Raw genomic sequence first — 21,717 nt, forward strand, 5'->3', positions numbered from 1 at the left:
TGTCATCATGCAGACCAGTGATCCTGGTTGAGGGATCCATGCCCCCACATAACTGGATTCCTCATTTCAAGGCCTCCTTTCATTAATATAAATGTTTAACAGCTGTCTCACTGTTTCATCAAAGCTACCAAAGGGAGGCCAGATAAGTCCCCGCAACTTATACTTTGGCCACACAAAAACAGAGAAGTTCACCATCTTCTCCTTATTCAAACAGTCAAAGACTATCCTTCTAGCTTCTTTAGCATCAGTGCTAAATGACTGTCTGCCTGTATCTGGGGGATTCCCTAAGCCTCCCCAGATCCGTTACCCTCTTTAAACTGAGAACTTCTATTTCCCATTTGCCGCGGTCTTACCTTAACTAGACGGGACGTCCCGATTTCCAAGTTTGTGCGAGCTCGTCTTTCTGGCAGGCCCCTCCTGCCTGGAGCGTCACCGACTGACTGCGATCTACAGTGTCACGGGTCTTGAGCTGTCTCCAATCCCAGCCAACGGAGATCCAATGGGTCGTGAAATACTCACGAGGTGCACCTTCCCAATTGGAGTTCGCTGAGTGGGCTGGTAACAGGTCACGTGATCCCGGACGAGCCCCCAATTGTTAGAGACAATTTGTATGCCTCCCCTGGCCCCTCCAGGAGATGCAAAGAAAAAGAGCTGTCAGTCGGGAGTCTCCTTTGAAGTATACAACTTTATTGATATCAAGAAAGAGGGGAGTCGCTTTTCAACGAGCTCCCTGATTAGTTCCATACATACCCTTTTATCCTTTACTCCCGGCCGATGAGTCCCTCCTCCTTTCCCCATAGGCTGAGGTACTTAGAGGGTACAGGCTACCCGGCACGCCTACTTCACCCCCTCCTTGACATGTACCCCTCCCGTTACATACATTGCATGTGCATTTAAATTTACCTTTCCCCGAGGTGGGGTGTGTCAGTTAATATTCATTACTTAATTACGCCTGCGTACTTGCTGCTGATTAATTTCTATTGCTATCAATCTTACTGTTGCCATGGCTTGTTCAGCCGTGTTATTTCTTTTCGGTTTCTGCATTTTAACAATGGCTACTACCCCTGTGCTATGGTTACTAAATGTTTGTACCCGGTTCTGCTCCTTGCACCTTAACAATCACTAAGACATTACATTTGGTTCCTCCTGTTTCAGCTCATTTCATTATTTCACTCCTCTCAATTATATTATGCCAGAATAAAGTGTTAAGACTAGGGGTGGCCAAACTTTCTTAATGTAAACTTTAGAAAGGACACAGACAAGCACAAAGATTTTTTAAAAACCTAAAATAAAACATGCTTAAAGTACTAGCATGAAGCCCTGTGGCACAGAGTGCTAAAGTTGCAGTATTGCAGTCCTAAGCTTTGCGCATGACCTGAGTTCAATCCCAGTGGAAGCTGGGTTCAGGTAGCTGGCTCAAGGTTGACTCAGCCTTCCATCCTTCCGAGGTCAGTAAAGTGAGTATCCAGCTTGCTGGAGGGAAAGTGTAGATGACTGGGGAAAGCAATAGTAAACCACTCCATAAAAAAGTCTGCCGTGAAAACGTCAGGATGTGACATCACCCCAGAGTCGAAAATGACTGGTGCTTGCACAGGGGATTACCTACTTGAGCTATATTGTGTGTATCAAAGCAGGCTCTCCCTCCCTCCCTTCATCCCCAAGAGAAAAGCCTTAACCAATGGAGAAAATAGAGGCTTTGCTCTGTAGTTCCTGTGCAATTGAGAAATCCTGGCAAAGCAAGATCTGATGCAGAAGGAAGCAAGAAAGATGGTTAAGGAAGCAGACTTGCTTACAGGCCTGATAGGCGCCCTCCAGGGGCCTGATCTGGCTCACAGGCCGCAATGTTTGACAACCCTGGTTTATATTTCTGGTACCTGGCCTGACAAACTTACATTTATGTCAGATCTGGCCTTTGTAACAAACGACTCCTCTGCCCTATAGGGTTTCCACAAGTGACTTGAACCTGAACTGCACTATATCCAAAATTTAATATGTTGAAGCTGGGAAACCATTTTTTTAAAAAACCCAACCAATTCTCTCTGGTGTTGGGAAATAACACGTTCTCTCCAAAGCCATCCACTAGGTCAGAAGGCATTGGCTATGTCTGTAATCATGGCTAGGCCAGAAAACTGGGAAATAGTTCAAGAAGTCTGCTGTCACCCCTATTTGGCACTGGAAATAGAAAAGAAACAAAGTCAAAATGAAAGCACTGTCTGACTTTGGTTTCTAAGCAGTTTGCTTACCACTATTTATGTTAGTGAAATGCCTAGGCATCATCTGGGGTGGCAGAAAGTCGGGGAGTGCTTGCATCTTTTGTCAGTTTTCAATGACCCCATTACTGCCCCGGGGTGGGGGTGGCAGTAGTGGCTGTGGTGAGCCAGCGAAGGAGACACGGGCTGTGGTGGCAAGCGAGCAGGCGGCATGCTGGGAGGGGGAGGGAAGCGAAAGGAGGGTTTCCACGAAGGGCTTCTCTTGAGGAGCAAATGGGGTCATCTGGCCCCACGGCTCCCCCACCAGAATTCTTACCTCGGGGGCCCCTCCACCCCAAATTTCCTGGCTATGGGCCTATTCCCCCCAACAAAACTGAAGTATTGTCTTCACCCACTGAATTTCTGAGGCCCGGCTCAGTGTTGGAGCCCCTGCTTTGCATGTTGAAGGTCCCAGGCTAGTTCCCAGTTACAATAATCAAAGTCATGAGGGTGTGGCTCAGTGGCAGAACATCTGCTTGGCGTGCAGAAGGTGCCAGGTTCAATCCCCAGCACCTCCAGTTTAAAGGACAAGGCAGTAGGAGATGGAAAGACCTCAGTCTGAGACCCTAGAGCAGGGGTGTCAAACATCTGGCCCTCCGAGGTCCCCGGAGGGCTCCTATCAGGCCCCCAAGCAACTGGCTGTCATCTGCTTCCTTCTCTCTCTTGCTTCCTTCTGCATCACAGCGTGCTTTGCAAAACTTGCTCTATTGCACAGGAGCTACAGAGCAAAACCTCCATTTTCTCCATTGGCTGAGGATCCTTCCGTGGGAAGGAAGGGGGAAGGCAGAGCTTGTTTTTCCAGGCTCTCTCAATTGCACAGCAAAGCTACTGAGCCAAACCTTCTATTGGCTGAGGCTCTTCCCAACCCAATCCCCTGGGAAAGTCAAGAAAGAGCCAGAGCTTCCTTTGCCCAGTTCCCTGGATCCCATGGGAGAAATACAAAGAAAGCCCCTTTAAGATCAATGAGTGCTAATGTTTTAAGCATATTTTAAGTTTTTTTTTTAAAAAAAATCTTTAATTGTGTTTGCCTGTGTCCTTTATAAAGTTTAAATATCTGCTATCTAATTTTAAATAGATACACACATGGCCCTGCCCAACATGGCCCGGCTCGACAAAGTCTCATTTATGTCAGATTTGGCCCTCATAGCAAATGAGTTCGACACCCCGGCCCTAGAGAGCCACTGCCAATCAAAGTGGATGCTAATGCCCTTGACAGACCAGTGATCTGGCTCATTATAAGTCGCCTTCCTGAGTGTTCTTCCTGTTCTGCATCTATCAAAGGCCAGGAAGCCTCCCCGGGAAACAAAACAACAGGTTTCGGAAGGAGCCTGCAGATCTCAGAGCAATTCCAGCTACTATCTTGCAGGCAGGCTGCTGCAATTCTGCCAGGTTGCCTGAATTAAGTAAGGTCACCAACTCTCACCCCCAAACAGATCTTGCACGGCCTTTTAGCAGCTGCATAATAGGGAGAAGTTCAGCTGGTGAAGCTGTCAAAGCACAGCAAATCTTCCCTCATGTATTTTCTGCAATAACAATGTATTTTCTTTGCCAATAACAAAAGCGCCCTCCCAAAGTTAATAGTTCCCAACTCTCGCATAAGACGACGACATTGAATTTATATTCCGTCCTCCAATCAGAGTGGCTCACAATCTCCTATATCTTTTTCCCCCACAACAGACACTCTGGGAGGTAGGTGGGGCTGAGAGAGCTCTCACAGCAGCTGCCCTTTCAAGAGAGCTGTGGCTGACCCAAGGCCATTCCAGCAGGTGCAAGTGGAGGAGTGGGGAATCAAACCTGGTTCTCCCAGATTGCGCATTTAACCACTACACTAAACTGGCTCTCTACTGAAGTTCAGCAGCATCAACATAACAATAAGTCTTGCAAGGCAATCAGAGCTCCCTTCGAAGTGTGCATCCAGAAGGCAGATCCATTTATACTTAAAGCCATTGATTTTTTTTTTTAGCAGGAACGCACAGAAATGCAGTTCCATCTAGCTTGTTGTCAGGGGGTGTGGCCTCATATGCAAATGAGTTCCTGCTGGGCTTTTCCTACAAAAAAAGCCCTACTTAAAGTTACAAATAACTGAGAGGTGGAGAAGTTTGAATGCAGGAACAAAAGTTTGGCTTCTGCCAGTGCCCCAGACGTATGGTTGCTAACCTGCAGGAAGGACCTGGAAACCTCCCAAAATTACAATAGATCTCCAGATAATACAGATCAGTTTTCCCGGAAAATATTGCAACTCGGGGGGGGGGGGTGGACTCTATGGCGTTATACCCCAGCGACGTCCTTCCCTTCCCCAACCTCTGCCCCAAATCTCCAGGCATAGACCAATTCGGAGTTGGCAACCGTAAATCAGATGCTTGCTTAATTTGGCTGCAACACGGCTCCCGATTTCTTCCTGGGGGGGGGGGGGATAAATCTGAATTTCTCCCCATTGTCTATCTATGAAACCCGACGGATTTCTACTGTTAAAGGCTTGGTTAAAAAATAAAAAGGAACGCTCTATTTTCGAAGGCAGAATTCTGCCCCAGTTCGTCTCCCTTTTAAAAAGGAACGAAACTAGGAGCTCTGGAGGACCCAGACGACTCTCCAAGGCGCACGCCGCCCGCCATGCGCGCTGACCCGGATTGCAGCGGCGGCGAGACTGGGCAAAGCGAACAGGATCCGCCCCTCCGGGTCCGCACGGCGAACCTCTAGGTCTGACCTGCGTCTTCCCCCGACTGAGCCCGACCGCGCTGGGGCTGCTGGAGCGGCGCGCACGGAGCTGCCTCCTGGAGGCACCGCAGCGGCCTAGGCGGCCCGGGCAAGGCGCTCGGCCCCGCCCGGAGGTAGGAAGGACGCCGGCGGAGGGGAGGGAAGCCCGGGACTGGGAAGGCTGGCCTGGGGAGTCGGGGCCGGTTGCGCTTCATTTGCTCCCCGAGGGTGACCGGGGAGGTCTTGAGGTTGTGTCCGGACCACCGATCGCACATCGCACGAAGGGGTCACTTGGTGCCCTTCGGCCTCGAGAGAGAGAGAGCCGCAAGCGGAAGAAAACCGGAGCCGGGGCGGGGAGAGGACCTTGCCCATGATCCAAAATTGACTTTCACGCCGCCATAATGCTTGAGAGTGTACCTGGGTCAAGGGTTCAGGGCCGATTCCGACAGAAGGAGAGGAGCGCGGTGTCAGAAAGTGAGGTCGGCTCGAACAGGAACCAATCCAGAACAGCTTTCAACCGTTGGAGTCAGTTATTGTGCTAAATAATACAGTTTCAATCCGCTTCAGCATCTGTTTGCAAGTAGATTTTGCTGTAAAATCCAGTTCCAAAGTGCACTGAAAGTGCACTGTTTTGTCTAGGGGTGGCCAAACTTGCTTAATGTAGGAGCCACATAGAATAAATATCAGATGTTTGAGAGCCGCAGGATAAGGCAGGTAGGCGGGAAAGTAGATGGGGAGATGGAGGGAGGGAAAGGTGAAAAGAAAGGGACTTTAACTTTAAATACATTCTCCAAGCCACCAGCTTGGCTTGGCTTGGCTTGGAGAAGTGATTTAAAGAGACAAATGCCTTCTTTAAGCTGGCCAATGGGGCAGTGGGGGCTTCCAGAGCCACACAATATATGTGAAAGCCACATGTGGTTCCCGAGCCGCAGTTTGGGCACTCCTGATTTAGTCTGTGTGAAGGTGCCCAAAGTGTACCATGTGTGTTGCAGCAAAGTGATATTCAATCCAGTAGCTTCTTGGAGACCAGTGATATTTGGGGAATAGAAGTTTTTCAGAGTCAAAACTCCATATTTGCTGTATACTTATCATGCATGTACTATGGCAGCAGTGGCCAACGGTAGCTCTCCAGATGTTTTTTGCCAACAACTACCATCAGCCCCAGCCAGCATGGCCAATGGCTGGGGCTGATGGAAGTGGTAGGCAAAAAACATCTGGAGAGCTACTGTTGGCCACCCCTGTACTATGGAGATGCATACACTTATAAGGGATTAGAGCAGGGGTGGAGAACGTCAGGCCCGAGGGCCGTTTGTGGCCCTCAAGATCACTTGGTCTGGCCCTCAGAAACTGCTGGGCTGAGCTGAGCCATGTGATGGCCTCCCTAGGGCTCGACTGGCTGGCAAGGATCATGCGGCCCAACTGCACTGTGCAGCAGTGAAGGACTGCTGCTGCGGTATGTGGGTGCCTTTAAAGGTGTGCTGGGAGCTGCTGCAGTTTTCATTTGAAGGGAGGGGTGGCAGAAGTGGGGGATGGGAGCCAGCTACCACTGGTTCAGTTTGCATGTGATTATCCCAGATAGTGTGACCTAATATGCTAATATTAGGGGATGTGATCTAATATGCCTGGACCTAGGCATTTGCCTAGGGCAGTGAGTCGGGGTGTGTGTGTGCTGAATTAGGCTGTCCCCACATGACATCAAATAGAAAAACAATTATTTGCATTAATTTTGCAGGCCTGAATCGTTCTCCCTCAGCTGAGCACTGTTTTTTAAGTTGATAATTTTGTATGGCCTGCAAATGATGTTATAAATATCCAAATGGCCCTTGGCAGAAAAAAGGCTCGCCTCCCCTGGATTAGAGTGTGGAGCAGCAGAATTAAACAGGACTCTTCTGGAACCCTGCAGGGGCCAGAGGTGCCCTCGGTGAATCAGACCAGTAGTCCACTTGGGCCAGCCCCCCACCCACAAGTTGACCTGCCAGTTGTCCTGGGAGGTGTCAAATCCAAGCTCTGACTTCTGATGTTGCCTCATAGTTCTGGGATTCAGAGAAATACAGCCTCTGAATCTGGAAGTTCACTTTAATCATCATAGAAAGAAGGTATAATCTCAGCTAATACCCTTTTGAAACCAGATTCGGGTGGGTGGCTGTTTTGGTCTGAAGCAGTAGAACAAATTTGGAGTCCAGTGGCACCTTTAAGACCAACGATGTTTTATTCGAGGTATGAGCTTTCGTACGTACGCCTGCTTCCTCAGATACATTGAAATGGAAGTTAACAGTTAATATATAGAGACAGATGGCTCTACATAGGTGAACAGCAAATTAGCTTACAACTTATGTTTTGGCAGCAGTTACAAGCTGAGTTGATACAGTCACCAGGTAACTGTTCATTTGGATTTAATAGGGGGAAGGGAAGAAGAGTAGCAATAAATATGTCAAAATTGGAGACAGATTTGTAAAGGTATCCTTAATTGTTGAGACTAATAAACGGAGACACTGTTGTTATGCTCCATTGGTCTCTTCTTCTGAAGCTGTCACTAAAAGGGTAATCTTAAACAAAATGGCACCCATCTAAATCCATTCAGGTCAACGTGCTTGCAAGGGTGCAATTCTGTTTAGGATTCACTCTTAAAGCCTATAATTTTTTTTAAATAAAATGCTGGCATCAATGGGACTGCATTCGGCTTCCTCAGATCCAGTTCAGGGGCCCAGGTCTGCAAATGTTTATGCTAGAATACGGGTGGCCAAACTTGCTTAACATAAGAGCCACATAGAATGAGCGTCAGATGTTTGAGAGCTGCAAGACATGAATGTCAGAAGTTGGGAGGGAGGGAAGATGGAAGGAAGGAAGGAAAATAGATGGGGAGGGAGGAAAGGTGGAAAGAAAGCAACTTTAAATGCATTCTCCAAGCTGCTGGCTGGCATTAGCTCCTGAACTGCAGTTTGGCCACCCCTGTGCTAGAATAAAGTTGGAAAGAGGCCACAAAGTCTCCTGCTTGTTTTTTGCCACAACAAGCTAACACGGCTGTCCTTCTGGAAAAGCTTGGGTTAGGGAGACCTTGATTTAATACAAATATATGACCACACAAAGCTCTGTTATGCTGAGTCATGCCTTTTGTCCATGTAGCTCTGCTGCCGCACATGGATGGAAGCTGCACTGTCATGCTGAGGCAATAGTTTGCAATTGGGCTTTGTCGGATGATCCGTGAATGGATCTCCCCAGTGTCTTTTAAAAGGAAAATGCCAGACTCGGTTTGGATCCAGATCATGGCTCAGGGGAAATGGTGTAACTCTTTCTCCCCTTGCAGTTTTTCTGATCGCAACTAGACGTGCTACCCTTGTAAATTAATCCTGGAAGTGGGGGGGGGGCAATGAAAAAAAGAAGGTTCTTGTGGGGGGAGGTTGCTTTTGATCAATGAAACAGTTGGAGGGGGAAATGGGGGTGAGTACAACACTGTGGTTGAAAGAAAGTGAATGTAAAATCAGAGGGGTCGGTGGGCTTCCAGGCACATGAGCGTGTAGAATTTGTAGGAACTCGGGAATACCTGGGGAGGGGTCTTTATCAGGCAAAAAGCAAACATGCCTGCCTACAATTATGAGTGTTAATCCTTAGGAAAACTAGAACAGGCATACAAAAGGCAGCCAAGATTGCTTCTTATCAAGGAGCAAAGAGTGCTGAAGACCTGAAATAATGGTGCTTCGGCTCGCAGTGAGATAACGGAGTCTTATGACTATCCAATGAGTCATAAGGATGATTCGTTCAGAGGGCTGAACTAATCTGTGTAATGTTTGGCAGAGAGTTGCATCAGCGGTAAACTGAGAAACCTTCTCTGGGAATAAGCCTGGATGAATAAAATGAGACTTACTTCTGAGGAGACCAACCGTGGCTTGCACCACCAAACTATTGACAACAAAAATTCCATTTGAGAGGGGTGGGCCTGGGAGATCATGGTCTAGCCTTCTTCTTGGTTTGTTAGTCTTCTGTGTGGAAGTGGGTTTTTTTTGTTTTGTTAACAGGATCTATCCATCATATTTAAAGGACTGTCTCCTTCCATATGTCTCTATGTGCCAACAATGGTCATCTGGTTACCCCATCACTGAGGGTCACCTGCTTGGCATCAGCCAGAGCCTGGCCTTTTCAGTTGTGGCTCCGGCTCTGTGGAACAGGCTTCCTGAAAAGATCTTTGGAGATCTTCAGGAAGCACTGCATGACCTGCTTGCCGGGGGTTTCAATGGCAGCCATCTTTTAAGAGGGGGAGTGAACTGTGGTTTGCTATTTTATTTTTGGTTCTAGTTGGGGACATTTTAAAGTATGATTTGTAAGCTGCCTTGAACCACACGGAAAGGTGGGAGATTAAACCACTTGCAGTCTGAGCTGGTGCAGCTCATACCAATTAGTGTTTACTGCTTCATTTTTTTATATGCCACTTTTCTCCCCAATGAGAATCCAAAGCATCTGACAGCATTGTTCTCCTCTCTCCCATTTTATCATCCCTGTGAGGCAGATTAGGTTGGGAGCATGTGATTGGCCCAGTCAGGGCTTTTTTTGCATATTAGGTCACACGCCCCTGAGGTAGCCAATCCTCCAAGAGCTTTCAGGGCTCTTAGTACAGGGCCTGCTGTAAGCTCCAGGAGGATTGGCTACATCAGGGGTGTGTGGCCTAATATGCAAAGGAGTTCCTGCTACCAAAAAAAAGCCCTGCCCAAAGTTACCTTTCAAGCTTTCATGGTAAAGTCGGAGTTTGAACCAGTGTCTCCCAAGTCCCAGACCAACATTCTAACCCCGACCCTACATTGGCTTTTGTTTCATCTCATTCTTGCATTGAGAAAGTCAGACGTGGCGTGTTAGAACTGTTGAGCCAGATTCCTCCCGGGCTGCACACATTTATATTGCAATTGTTAAAGCAAAAGTCTCTTTTAAATCATTGCAAGGTGCAGGGGAGGCAAGATGCCCATCAATGTGAACGACATGATGCAGCTTCTGTGCCATGTATCGGAAGAGCGGAAGATGAAGGCAGCCTTCCGGCATTCCGGACGAGGGGCCCTGGTGGCCGGGGCGACGGCCTTTGTTGGCGGCTTAGTCGGAGGTCCGCCTGGGATCGCTGTAGGTGAGTGAACAATGCCTGAGGAAAAAGAAGGCTCTGTTGCAAAGCTGTCTTAACCTTTTTCCTTCGGGTATGAAGGAGCTGACAGGGTGTGGAAGCGGCGTATATCTTTTGTGGCACAAAGTGCCTTCAAGTCACAGCTGACTCATGATGACCTGAGAGGGTTTTCAAGGCAAGAGAGGTTCAGAGGTAGTTTGCCATTGCCTGCCTCTGCATAGCAACGCTGGACTTCCTTGGTGGTCTTCCATCCATGGCCAAACCTGCTTAGTTGCTAAGATCTGATGACGCTAGGCTAGCCTGGGCTATCCAGGCAAGAGACATTCAGAGGTGGTTTGCTATTGCTTGCCTCTGCATAGCAACCCTGGACTTTCCTGGTGGTCTCCTATCCAAGGACTAACCAAGGCCAAACCTGCTTTGTTTTTGAGATCTGATGACATCAGGCTAGCCTGGGCTATCCAGGCAAGAGACATTCAGAGGTGGTTTGCCATTGTTTGCCTCTGCATTGGTGGTCATAAGAACATAAGAGAAGCCATGTTGGATCAGGCCAATAGCCCATCCAGTCCAACACTCTATGTCACATAGTGGCCTGGAGAACCAAATGCCATCAGGAGGTCCATCAGTGGGGCTAGAAGCCCTCCCACTGTGCCCCCCCCCCAAGCACCAAGAATACAGAGCATCACTGCCCCAGACAGAGAGTTCCAGCAATACGCTGTGGCTAATAGCCACTGATGGACCTCTGCTCCATATGCTTTCATTCAGTGTCTCTCATTCAAGGACTAAGATCAATCGTGTTCAGCTTTTGAGATCTGATGAGATTGGACAGTGCAGAACATGTTTTGGCATCCTGAAAAGCTGATGACCAAAAAGGGGAATGCATGCACATGAAAGCTTATACCCAGAATTAAACTTTGTTGGTCTTAAAGATGCCACCGGACTCAAACTTGGTTCTTAAATTTCTTTCTGTTGTTCATTGGTTAGCCCCTTTACATGTAAACAGTGCAGTATGTTGGATCCAGATATCTTCCTCTGTAAATAAAAGGAAGGATGGATTCCCTTTGATCTCTGGGAACTGTGATAAGGACCAGAATTGGGCAAAGTTGAGTGAAAAGGGTAGCTGGATGTTCCTAAAAAGTTGCTTCAATGCAGTTAGAATCAGAGTTGGAAGGGACCACCAGGGTCATTTATTCCAACTCCCCGCATAATGCAGGAAGTTCACAAATACCTCCCCCCGACACACACATACATCCCCAATGACACTTGCTCCTTGCTCAGAAGATGGCAAAAACCTCCAGGATCCCTGGCCAAACTGGCCTGGAGAAAAACTACTGGCTGGCCCCAAAGTGGCAAACAACATTTCCCTGTGCACGTAAGAAAGGGCCACGAGAACTAAGCACTGATGCAGCCCCCCCTGCCCTCCTCATTATCTGCCTAAATCACAGAATTGGCGTTGCTGTCTGATGGCCATCTAGCCTCTGTTTAAAAACCTCCAAGGAAGGAAAGCCAACTACCTCCTGAGGAAGTCTGTTCCATTGAGGAACTGCTTGAACTGTCAGGAAGTTCTTCCTGATGTTTAGTTGGTAACTCTTTTAATTTAATTTCAACCTGTTCTGGTTCGACCTTCTGGGGCCATAGAAAATACCTCCACACTATCTTCTAGATCAGAGGTGTCAGACATGTGGTTCAGGGGCTGAATCAGTGGACTCCTATCAGTGGGCTCCTATTAGGCCCTCGAGCAACTGGCTGTCATCTGCTTCCTTCTGCATCACAGCTTGCTTTGCCAGGCTTGCTCAATTGCACAGGAGCTACAGAGCAAAGCCTCTATTTTCTCCATTGGCTGACCAACACATGAAGCAACTTATGTACAGAAGCTCACAGTGCCCAACCATTTTATGTTTTCCTCTGGGTCCTAGACTCAAGCATTGACCATGAGATTTCTGTAATTAATGTCAATAAATCAAAAGTAGGTTTGCAACTTACAGACACACACCTGAACAGCATACTCAGGATTGCTACAGCGCAGACATTGTCTCCAGATTTTGATTCAATAATTCAGAGCAAGAGGTGTCAGTTATCAGAGACTGTTAAATAAACAAAAGATTGCAAGAATGATAATCTTAAATTTTAAAAAATAATTGTGTTTATGACTTTAATAAAGTTTATATATCTGCTACCTGGCATTACATTTTATGACACACATGGCCCGGCCCGACAAGGCCTAATTTATGTCAGACCTGTCCCTCATAACAAATGAGTTTGACACCCCTTCTCTAGATTACAGCCCTTCAGGTACTGATCAATCAGTCAATCAATCAATTTTTATTTGTATCCCGCCCTCCCCGCTGAAGCAGGCTCAGGGCGGCTAACAACATAATCAATACATTAGTTTTACAAGGTATTTGAACATAACTAATTAACACATTAATTAAAATTCTACTAAAACTCTAAAATCAGTAAAATCATTAAAATTAATATACTGGTGCTATTGTCTAGGTTTCACTAGCAGTTTCCCCTAATCGGTGAAGGCCAATCGGAACAGGGTGGTCTTGCAGGCCCTGCGGAACTGTTCAAATTCCCGCAGGGCCCGCAGATGCTCCGGAAGCTGGTTCCATAGGCGTGGAGCCATAACAGAGAAAGCCCGATCACGGGTACTCTGAAGCTTTACCTCTCTCGGCCCGGGGATAGTCAGCAAGTTCTTCCCAGCTAACCTCAGTGCTCTCTGGGGTTCGTGTGGGGAAAGACGGTCCCTAAGGTAGGCAGGTCCTCGGCCATATAGGGCTTTAAAGGTAATAACCAGCACTTTGTAACGAATCCGGTATATAACTGGCAGCCAGTGCAGTTCACGCAGCCCCGGCTGTATGTGCTCCCACTTTGGGAGCCCCAACAGTAGTCTAGCAGCCGCGTTCTGCACCAGCTGCAGCTTCCGGGTTCGGCACAAAGGCAGCCCCATGTAGAGGGCATTACAGTAATCCAGTCTCGAGGTGACCGTTGCATGAATCACTGTTGCCAGATCCCGACGCTCTAGGAAGGGAGCCAACTGCCTTGCCCGCCTCAGATGAAAAAAGGCTGACTTGGCATATCGCCTTTTAATTGTCTCCTCTCCGGGCTAAACATACCCAGCTCCTTCAGCCTTTCCTCACAGAACTTGGTCTCTGACCCCTCACCGTCTTCGCTGTTGGTTGTGTGAGCATGGAAGATGGCCTCAGTGAGACTGTTCTTGCTTGGTCTTGATGCATCTCTGTATTGTTCTTCTAGGAGGTGCCGTTGGAGGTTTGCTTGGGGCCTGGATGACCTCTGGACAGTTCAAGCCCATCCCTCAGATTATCATGGAACTGCCTCCCATTGAGCAGCAGCGGCTTTACGACGATGCTTATGCCATCATTAGCAATTTAGACTGGACTGACATGGCCCAGCTGATGGCCCTGGTCATGGGGAATGCAGCTGTGCAACAGAAATTGCTAGGTGTGCTGATGAACTATCTCACAAACGAGCTCCGGGCAGAGATTCGGTATGGAGAGTAGATTCTTGCAAGATTTCCTGCGTGGACTTTTAAAAAAATACATATAGTGCAAAACTTTTTAACCTATCAGGATCCTCGATTTCACAGTAGGAACAGGAGAGTTCTGCAGAGAATAAATACACTATTTCCCCCTCCCGCACACCTTTAATCGGCAGCACACAACTCAGTTGAGTGTCTCTGACCGGGTGACCTTTTCATGACCCTCTCCTGTCCTGGTGTAGTGGTTAAGTGTGCAGACTCTTATCTGGGAGAACCAGGTTTGATTCCTCACTCCTCCACTTGCAGCTGCTGGAATGGCCTTCGGTTAGCCGTAAGGGCAGCTGCTGTGAGAGCCCTCTCAGCCTCACCCACCTCACAGGGTGTCTGTTGTGGGGGAAGAAGATATGGGAGACTGTAAGCTGCTCTGAATTGCTGATTCAGAGAGAAGGGCAGCCTTCTTCTTTCTTCTGTTGCTCTACTGTTTCTTTCTGCTGCTCCAGTAATGATTGTCATCTCAGTTGCTTGTGTATTCATTGACAAGAGTGTTTCAATCCTGCATTCTCCTGAGATAGTGCCTTTAGGATGTCTGGGGTCTAATTCCCAATGGCCATTGGCGTTAGTGAGGTCACACTATCAGATGATCCTGGGGAAACGGCACTGGGTCGAACTGACCGTTCTGACATTTTCATCCACAAAACACTACACTGGAATAGATCACAGTGCTGCTTGTATTGGTTGGCGTGAATCTGATATTTGTGATGTAGGTTTCTGCCTCGTTCTTGAACTATTTGCTGAGCCACCAAAATGACCTTTGTAAACCTACTTGAAATGATGTCTCTCGGATTGCCTGAACCTGCCTACCTCTTGTATTGTGGAAGACATAAAATAGTCTGATGTGAACAGTTGTTTGTGGGGTTCTGAATGAACTGAGACCAGGGCTGGCCCTGCCACTAGGCAATTGGCTAAGGCGCTGGCCTTCTGGGGGTGCCAAATTGGGCGTGTGACTTGGTGATGTTATCAGGGCGGGGGGGGAGGGGCATCAGAAGTTAGCCTTGCCTAGGGCCAGCCCTAGGGGGAGAAGATATAGGAGATTGTAAGCCGCTCTGAGTCTCTGATTCAGAGAGAAGGGTGGGGTATAAATCTGCAGTCTTCTTCTTCTTGTGTTAGGAAGGTTGCTGTGTTGATTTGAAGCAGCAGAACAAAGTTTGAGTCCAGTGATACCTTTAAGACCAACCGGGGCTTCTTTTGTAGCAGGAACTCCTTTGCATATTAGGCCACACGCCCCTGATGTAGCCAATCCTCCAAGAGCTTACCGTAGGCCCTGTAAGCTATTGGAGGATTAGCTACATCAGGGGTGTGCGGCCTAATATGCAAAGGAGTTCCTGCTACAACCCCCCCCCCCCCCGAGAACAATAAAGTTTATTATGGGTATAAGCTTATGGGTATAAGCTTTTGTGTGCATGCACACTTCTTCAAATGTAACTGAAAAAGTGTGCATGCACACAAAAGCTTATGCCCGGAATAAAACTTTGATGGTCTTAAAGGTGCCACTGGACTTTAACTTCATCCATCTGGCTGTGTTGTAATACTCTGTAGCCTCTGTAATGGATTGCACAGGCTATAGCAGGGGTGGCCAAGCTTGTAAGAGCCACATAGAATAAATGTCAGATGTTTGAGAGCTGCATGACAAGGAAGGAAGGGAGGGAAGCAGGCAGGCAAATAGATGGTGGGATGGAAGAAGAGGTGGAAAGAAAGCAACTTTAAATGCATTCTTCAAGCTGCTGGCTGGCTTGGCTTGGAGAAGTGATTTAAAGAAACAAATGCCGTCTCCAAGCCAGTTGTCAGGGCAGTGGGGGCTTCGAGAGCCACATGTAGCTCCTGAACCGCAGTTTGGCCACCCTTGGGCTATAGAGTAGAACTTTCAGCTTGACTCAAGACAGGGCTGGTTGGGCTCCTGCCAGTGGAATCTTATGCAGAGTTACTCCAGAATGAACACATTGATTTTCAGTTGGCTTAGGCTGGAGTTAGTCTACCTGGGGTTGGGCTATAAATCCACTCAGCATTCAAAAACCAGTGGGAGAAGGGAACATTTCAAGCTTCCAGCTCATTCCATTGCTGATCCATAAGAACATTTAAGGGGAGTGAGATTGTTGAACTTGAATTCATTTTCCAAGTTCAATGGATACCCCCAGGGCTGAATAGGGATAGAGGATTCTTTCTTATCTCTTTAGAGATGCTAATTTTCTGCCCCCAAGCATTTCTCCTCTGCTTTAATCAAGCTGATATTCAGACCGATTCCTCACTAGCCTTATGCCGCTCTCACTCTCCTCTTCTCCATGGGGCTTCTGTCGGATTTCACACTGTCTGCCCCCGGGCTGCAACTAGCTCCGCCTCTTTTGCTCAGCAAACAAAATCCTCTAAAAACCGGTTTCTGTTTGCCGTGCGAAAAAGACAAAGCCAGTTGCAGCCCCGGGGCAGATAGCATGAAATCCGATGGAAACCCCACAAAGAAGAGTGTGAGAGCGGCATAAGGCTAGTGAGAAATCAGTCACAGTGTGCATGACACCTCGACATCCTGGGCTCCTCCTTTGCGACATCCATCCCACCTTCTATCTGCAATATAAGGACTCTGAGATCTCCATTCTAACTGGTAGCTGGCAGTGGGAGCTTTGACTCAACAGCTCATACCTCAGAAAATTTTGTTGATCTCTTAACAGGCTCTTGGACTTGAATGTAATTGTTTTAATGGAAGAAAAGAGCAAGAGTCCGGTAGCACCTTAAAGGCTGACAAAATTAGTGGTAGGGTAGAGCTCCCCCCAAAAAAACAGAGTTTGCCCAAGTACCAGAGCCTCCCCTATTTAGGAGAGGGGTTTCCCTGCTGGCCAGGTGGTCTGTAGCAGAGAGGAGCCCCTGAAACTGGGGGCATCCCCCTCTGGGACCTGGGGACTCTCTCAGCCTAACCTACCTCACAGGGTTGTTGTGAGGATAACATGGAGGTAAGGAAAACAGTGTAAGCTGCCTTGGGTCCCCACAGGGGAGAAAGGCAGAGTGCAGAGGAGTAAAATAAATATAATGGCAACCATGATGTATTGAGAGCATCTCACATAATGTGATTGCGCCTTGCACATGATTGGATCACCAAAACTGTAATGACTGAGCAGAATGTGTGTGTGTATAGAGAGAGAGAGTAGATTTATATTCTGTCCTTTCCCATAACGGGCTCAGGGCGGATCACAACATGAACTGAACAATAATAAACATGTACCATTTAACTTTAAACAATGCAATAAAATTAGCAAATCAAACAATAGAACAATAAAACAAAGAGGTACATTGTCAGGCTGCAAGGGCACAATTCACAGGATACAGCAGTTTTCGTCCCAAAACGAATGATGGTGATAATAAATAGGATAGCATCATAGTCTGTAAAGCGTGATGTCCTAACAAGGGAAGCCAACTGATGGAATAGTTGCTGGAACAGGACTCCCGCTGCCTCAACCAAAGGCCCAAGTACCAGAGCCTCCCCTATTTAGGAGAGGGGTTTCCCTGCTGGCCAGTTGGTCTGCAGCAGAGAGGAGCTCCTGAAACTGGGGGCATCCAGTTTATATATCCATATATATACACAACACACCCAAAATGTTTTAAAAGAGCTCATGAGTATATATGCCAAAAATTCAAGACTTACCCTTGAATTTGTTCAGATGTAAAAAAAAAAAAAATGTCCAAACCAGTACTGATGAGAGAAATAACTTACATCCCACAATGTGGATTTGTTCTCTCTCAATATGTTTCCACCACCCTGCCTGTGCTCAAATAAAAGCACACCTTTCCCCTCTGCCCTTTCAAAGTAATGTGGCTGAAACGAATGTTCTAATCCAGGGGTGGCCAATGGTAGAGTTCCAGATGTTTTTTGCCTACAACTCCCATCAGCCCCAGCCATTGGCCATGCTGGCTGGGGCTGATGGGAGTTGTAGGCAAAAATATCTGGAGATCTACCATTGGCCACCCCTGTAATCTAATCTATAGCAGGGACATATCCATGTCACCATAATTAATCAAGAATACATACGAGACTGAGATCTCCTGTACTTACGTGTATAATAAACAGAGTATAATATATAAATAGTATAATATATAATGTAATAAGCAGAGAATAATAAACAGGGTATAATATATAAATAGTATAATATATAATATAATAAGCAGAGAATAATAAACAGGGACGGATATTGCAGTAGTTTAAGGATGATTTGTCTACTTGGCAGGTTATGTGTTGCTTCCCATTCCTGCCCGCCCCCCGCTGTGTTGCCATTTAAATACTACTTTCCCACCTCAGCTTAGTGGTTTAACCTGCCAGATGATCCATATTTTTCTTTCTTTTTTCCTCTTTCTTATAACCCTGGATGAAGTATTTGCCGGGATCCAAGGAGAGAGCTGTGTGTTTGTGCCCCACAGAAATCCACCTGGCACCTCTGCATCCGGCCTTCCCCTAATGCCTCTCTGCTGCATAATGGCCTTACCGAGAGCCTGACACACCGGTGTTGTCTTGGAAACGGAGAAGCGCTGTGCCAGCAGTTGTAGGAAACAGCTGAGGAAGAGCTGGTGCAGGGAGCTACACATATTTATACCAGGAAACCATCTGTTCCATCGATGGTTATCAACCTGGCACTGCATTGAGTCTGACAGGCTCAAGCAGAATTTGAATAGGCAGATGGTGTGATGTTTGGGTAGGATTTCTGGTGGTGGTGGGGCCTTAAGCAGAACTCTCTTTCCACCATTTTCTTTGGGCAGCCAGCTTAACAAACATGTGGAAAGTTAGCCAGTTGTGGGAAAGCTGCTGAGCAAATGAATTGGAAAAAAAAATAATTTTTGTTTGATGTGGGTGGATTTTCAGTTGAAACACACCATCTAGTGGCCTAAAGGGAAAGTGATTTTCCTGTTTCAACAAGTATGGTTGATAAATTGGGTTGGGTGAAGGCCCAGGGAGGGCAGTGGGAGGGGAGCGGGGGAGAGCGCAGCAAGATGTGATGCTCTAGAGTCTATCCTTCAAAGCTACCGTTTTCTCCAAGGGACTGATCTCTGAGGAATCAGTTTGCAGACCCCACCTGGAAGCTGGCAACCCTAGCAACAAAGTAGGCAGGGGGCGCTATCTCCACTAAAGGCAGTGATCCTCAATCCAAGTTGAGAGCCAGTTTGGTGTAGTGGTTAAGTGCACGGGCTCTTATCTGGGAGAGAACCAGGTTTGATTCCCCAGTCCTCCACTTGCAGCTGCTGGAATGGCCTTGGCTCAGCCCTTTTGGTCAGCCATAGCTCTCACAGAGTTGTCCTTGAAAGGGCAGCTTCTGGAAGAGCTCTCTCAGCCTCACCTACCTCGCAGGGTGTTTGTTGTGGGGGAGGAAGATAAAAGATATTGTGATTCACTCTGAGACTCTTGAGATTCAGAGTATAGAGCAGTTTCTTTTTCTTCTTCTCTTTCACCAGTATGGTTCCTGGCACCTGCTTGCTTTTTCCTCCACAACCAAGCTTTTTGACCACCGCACTGGTGAAGGAGGTGTTTCGGAAGACACCAGAAAGTGTCTCTGTCTGTAGCAGGTACCCATTCAGACTTACCTGTCTCTGTGATAGGAGGATGTTTGGCTTGGAACCTCTCAATGACTTCCAATGACTTCTCAATGCATAGCCCCCATCCCCCTGTGGCAGCCATTTTGTTATTAGTTCCAGGTCGCATGGCAGCCATTCATTTTTTAAATGATGAAATAGGCCTGTCCTCTTGTTAATTCTGCAGCCAAGTACACTGCCTCCACAAAGGAGAGGGATCCATAGATTTGAGGATCTTTTGCAATAATGTCCTAGCTCTGGGATCCATTACAGGGGGCCCAGGTTTTAATGTCTATGGTGTCATGGAAGCTTGCTAGGTGACCTTGGATTGATCCTGCGAAACCTATCTTGCAATGTTGCTGTGAGGATAAAAAGGGAGGAGACGCTTATATTTTACAATGAGTGGGTCTAGAGTGGGAGCTTTGGGGGGGCATTGCTGATGTTGTGATGTCACTTCCACCCTCCATTTTTGTTTCCTGCTGCTTGTTTGAGCATGGGCAATGAAGTGCAAGGGCGGGAGCTGGCCCACAGTACACCAAAACTGGCAATCCTAGTTGGGCGCCTGCTGAGGAGAAAGAAGAAGAGGAAGAGAGGAGATTGGATTTATATCGTGCCCTTCACCGTATCTGAAGGAGTCTCAGTCTCCTTCCCCTTCCTCTCCCCGCGACAGACACCTTTGATGGAGCTGAGAGAACTCTGACAGAAACTGCTCTTGAGAGGAACAGCTCTGCAAGAACTTGTGACTGACTCAAGATCACATCAGAAGGTGCATGTGGAGGGGAGGGGAATCAACCCCCCCAAAAGAGTCCATGTACTTAACCACTGCATCAAACTGGCTTTCAAAGCAGGGTATAAATAGTTAAATAAGTAAATAGTGGGTTAATTGATGGGTGACACGCTAATTCCAAAAGTGGGGAACAGGATTGGCTCTTGGCTTTGGGGAAGAGATTCTGTTTGGTTTCCGCTTCCGAAGAAAGGGGACAGTTTGCTCCCTACACAGCCACAGGAAGCAATGGCCATGTCTAGACCAGGAAAAAGAAAATCTTCGTCTATGGTCAAAGTAGGAGCTCAGCATTTTGCTAGTCAGTCAGTTATCAGGGAATGACCCAGTACTCCCTGCTGTTTTTCTTGTTCCACGAAAGGACCTTTGGATTTCATCCTCAATACTCAAGAAGCAAACAAGCACCAGGAAATATATTAGAAACTAAACGGAACCATGGTGGATATAAGCCTATATATACAAAAAACACAGTACAAACAACAAAAATGATAAAGTTTATTAAATGAAAAAACAATGTACAATATTCAGTATCACATAAAAGAATCACAGGGTGATAAAGGAAATCATACAAAAATATTAAGGAACAAGTAAATACAGAAATAATCTAACAATACATCTGAAAAACCCCTCACAGAAGAATCAAGAGATTCTAATAGCATCAACAGTGCCTCCATGTGATGGATTTTTCAGACATATTGTTAGATTATGTATTTACTTGTTGCTTAATATTTTTGTATGATTTTCCTTATCACACCGGGAAATATATTGACGAGTGCCACAGTGCTCACAAACAGCCTCAGGGGAACAGGCTTCCTCGAGAGGCGGTGGGCTCTCCTTCCTTGGAGGTTTTTAAACAGAGGCTAGATGGCCATCTGACAGCAATGAAGATCCTGTGAATTTAGGGGGAGGTGTTTGTGAGTTTCCTGCATTGTGCAGGGGGTTTGGACTAGATGGCCTTGGGGGTCCCTTCCAATGATTCTATGATTCCTTTCTCAGTATATGGAGCCAATGGGACCTAGTGATCATGGCAGGTGTTTAGGAGTAGGCCAGGTAGGTGGCTGCCTAGGGCACCACCTGACCTACAGGGGCCCCTCTGGGTGCCCCCTCCCCCAATGCACCTCCAAGCCCCAGCGGCATGTGCACTCCTTAGAGCCTGCCTTCCCCATGGGAAAGCTTTGAGGAGCGCACACACCACTTGGGAAGGCAGGCTTTGTGGAGCACATGCATCACCCAACCACTTTCACGTTCCCCAGGTGCTTCGGAAGCACACACCCAGGGAACACAAATGCAGCTGGGCGGCACATGTGCAGTGAGCTCGTTGGGGAATGCGAAAGCGGCCACTTCTTGACCCCAGTCAGCCTTCCCTGGTCTCAGGAAGGCTGAGCAGGGCTGGCAGGGTCAGGGGGTCAGTGTGGCAGCGGGTATGTTTGGAATCAAGCACATCTGCTGCCCTGCCACCCCACCAACTGGAAGTCGGGGTCAGGCCCTTGCCTAGGGTTTTGGAACCCCCAGTGCTGGCCCTACTAGTGGTTAAGAGTACTGGACTAGAACTGAAGATGATGATACTGAATTTATATCCCGCCCTATACTCTTAATCTCAGAGTCTCAGAGCAGTCACAATCTTCTTTATCTTCCTCCCCCGCAACAGACACCCTGTGAGGTGGGTGGGGCTGAGAGGACTCTCACAGCAGCTGCCCTTTCAAGGACAATCTCTGCGAGAGCTATGACTGACCTAAGGCTAGGGTTGTCAAGTCCCCAGCTTCCCATAGCGCTTTGTGATGACATTACCCAGAAGTGA

At 47.4% G+C, this 21,717-nt stretch overlaps 1 protein-coding gene across 2 annotated transcripts; it reads left to right on the top strand.

Annotated features, from left to right (window-relative positions):
- Nucleotides 1–4,856: 4,856 nt before the first annotated feature.
- Nucleotides 4,857–14,440, top strand: C14H19orf12 (chromosome 14 C19orf12 homolog). 2 transcript variants are annotated; one of them, XM_060253763.1, is made up of 3 exons: nt 4,857–5,077; nt 9,878–10,047; nt 13,297–14,440. In XM_060253763.1, the coding sequence occupies exons 2-3, from the start codon at nt 9,888–9,890 to the stop codon at nt 13,560–13,562; spliced, it is 426 nt and encodes a 141-aa protein (XP_060109746.1). In that variant the 5' UTR covers nt 4,857–5,077; nt 9,878–9,887; the 3' UTR covers nt 13,563–14,440. The 2 variants fall into 2 exon arrangements, with proteins under 2 accessions (XP_060109746.1, XP_060109747.1); XM_060253764.1 differs by lacking the exon at nt 4,857–5,077 and adding an exon at nt 5,391–5,468.
- The last annotated feature ends 7,277 nt before the right edge of the window (nt 14,441–21,717 follow it).

Source organism: Heteronotia binoei, chromosome 14 (assembly GCF_032191835.1).
Source record: "Heteronotia binoei isolate CCM8104 ecotype False Entrance Well chromosome 14, APGP_CSIRO_Hbin_v1, whole genome shotgun sequence".
Classification (NCBI taxonomy): Eukaryota; Metazoa; Chordata; class Lepidosauria; order Squamata; family Gekkonidae; genus Heteronotia; species Heteronotia binoei.

What these genes read in the sequence shown, in the direction of transcription:
- C14H19orf12 (XM_060253763.1), top strand. Translation starts at nt 9,888, where the DNA reads ATGCCCATCAATGTGAACGACATGATGCAGCTTCTGTGCCATGTATCG. An exon ending in TCCGCCTGGGATCGCTGTAG is followed by an intron (nt 10,048 to 13,296) that starts GTGAGTGAACAA and finishes TTGTTCTTCTAG; the next exon opens with GAGGTGCCGTTGGAGGTTTG.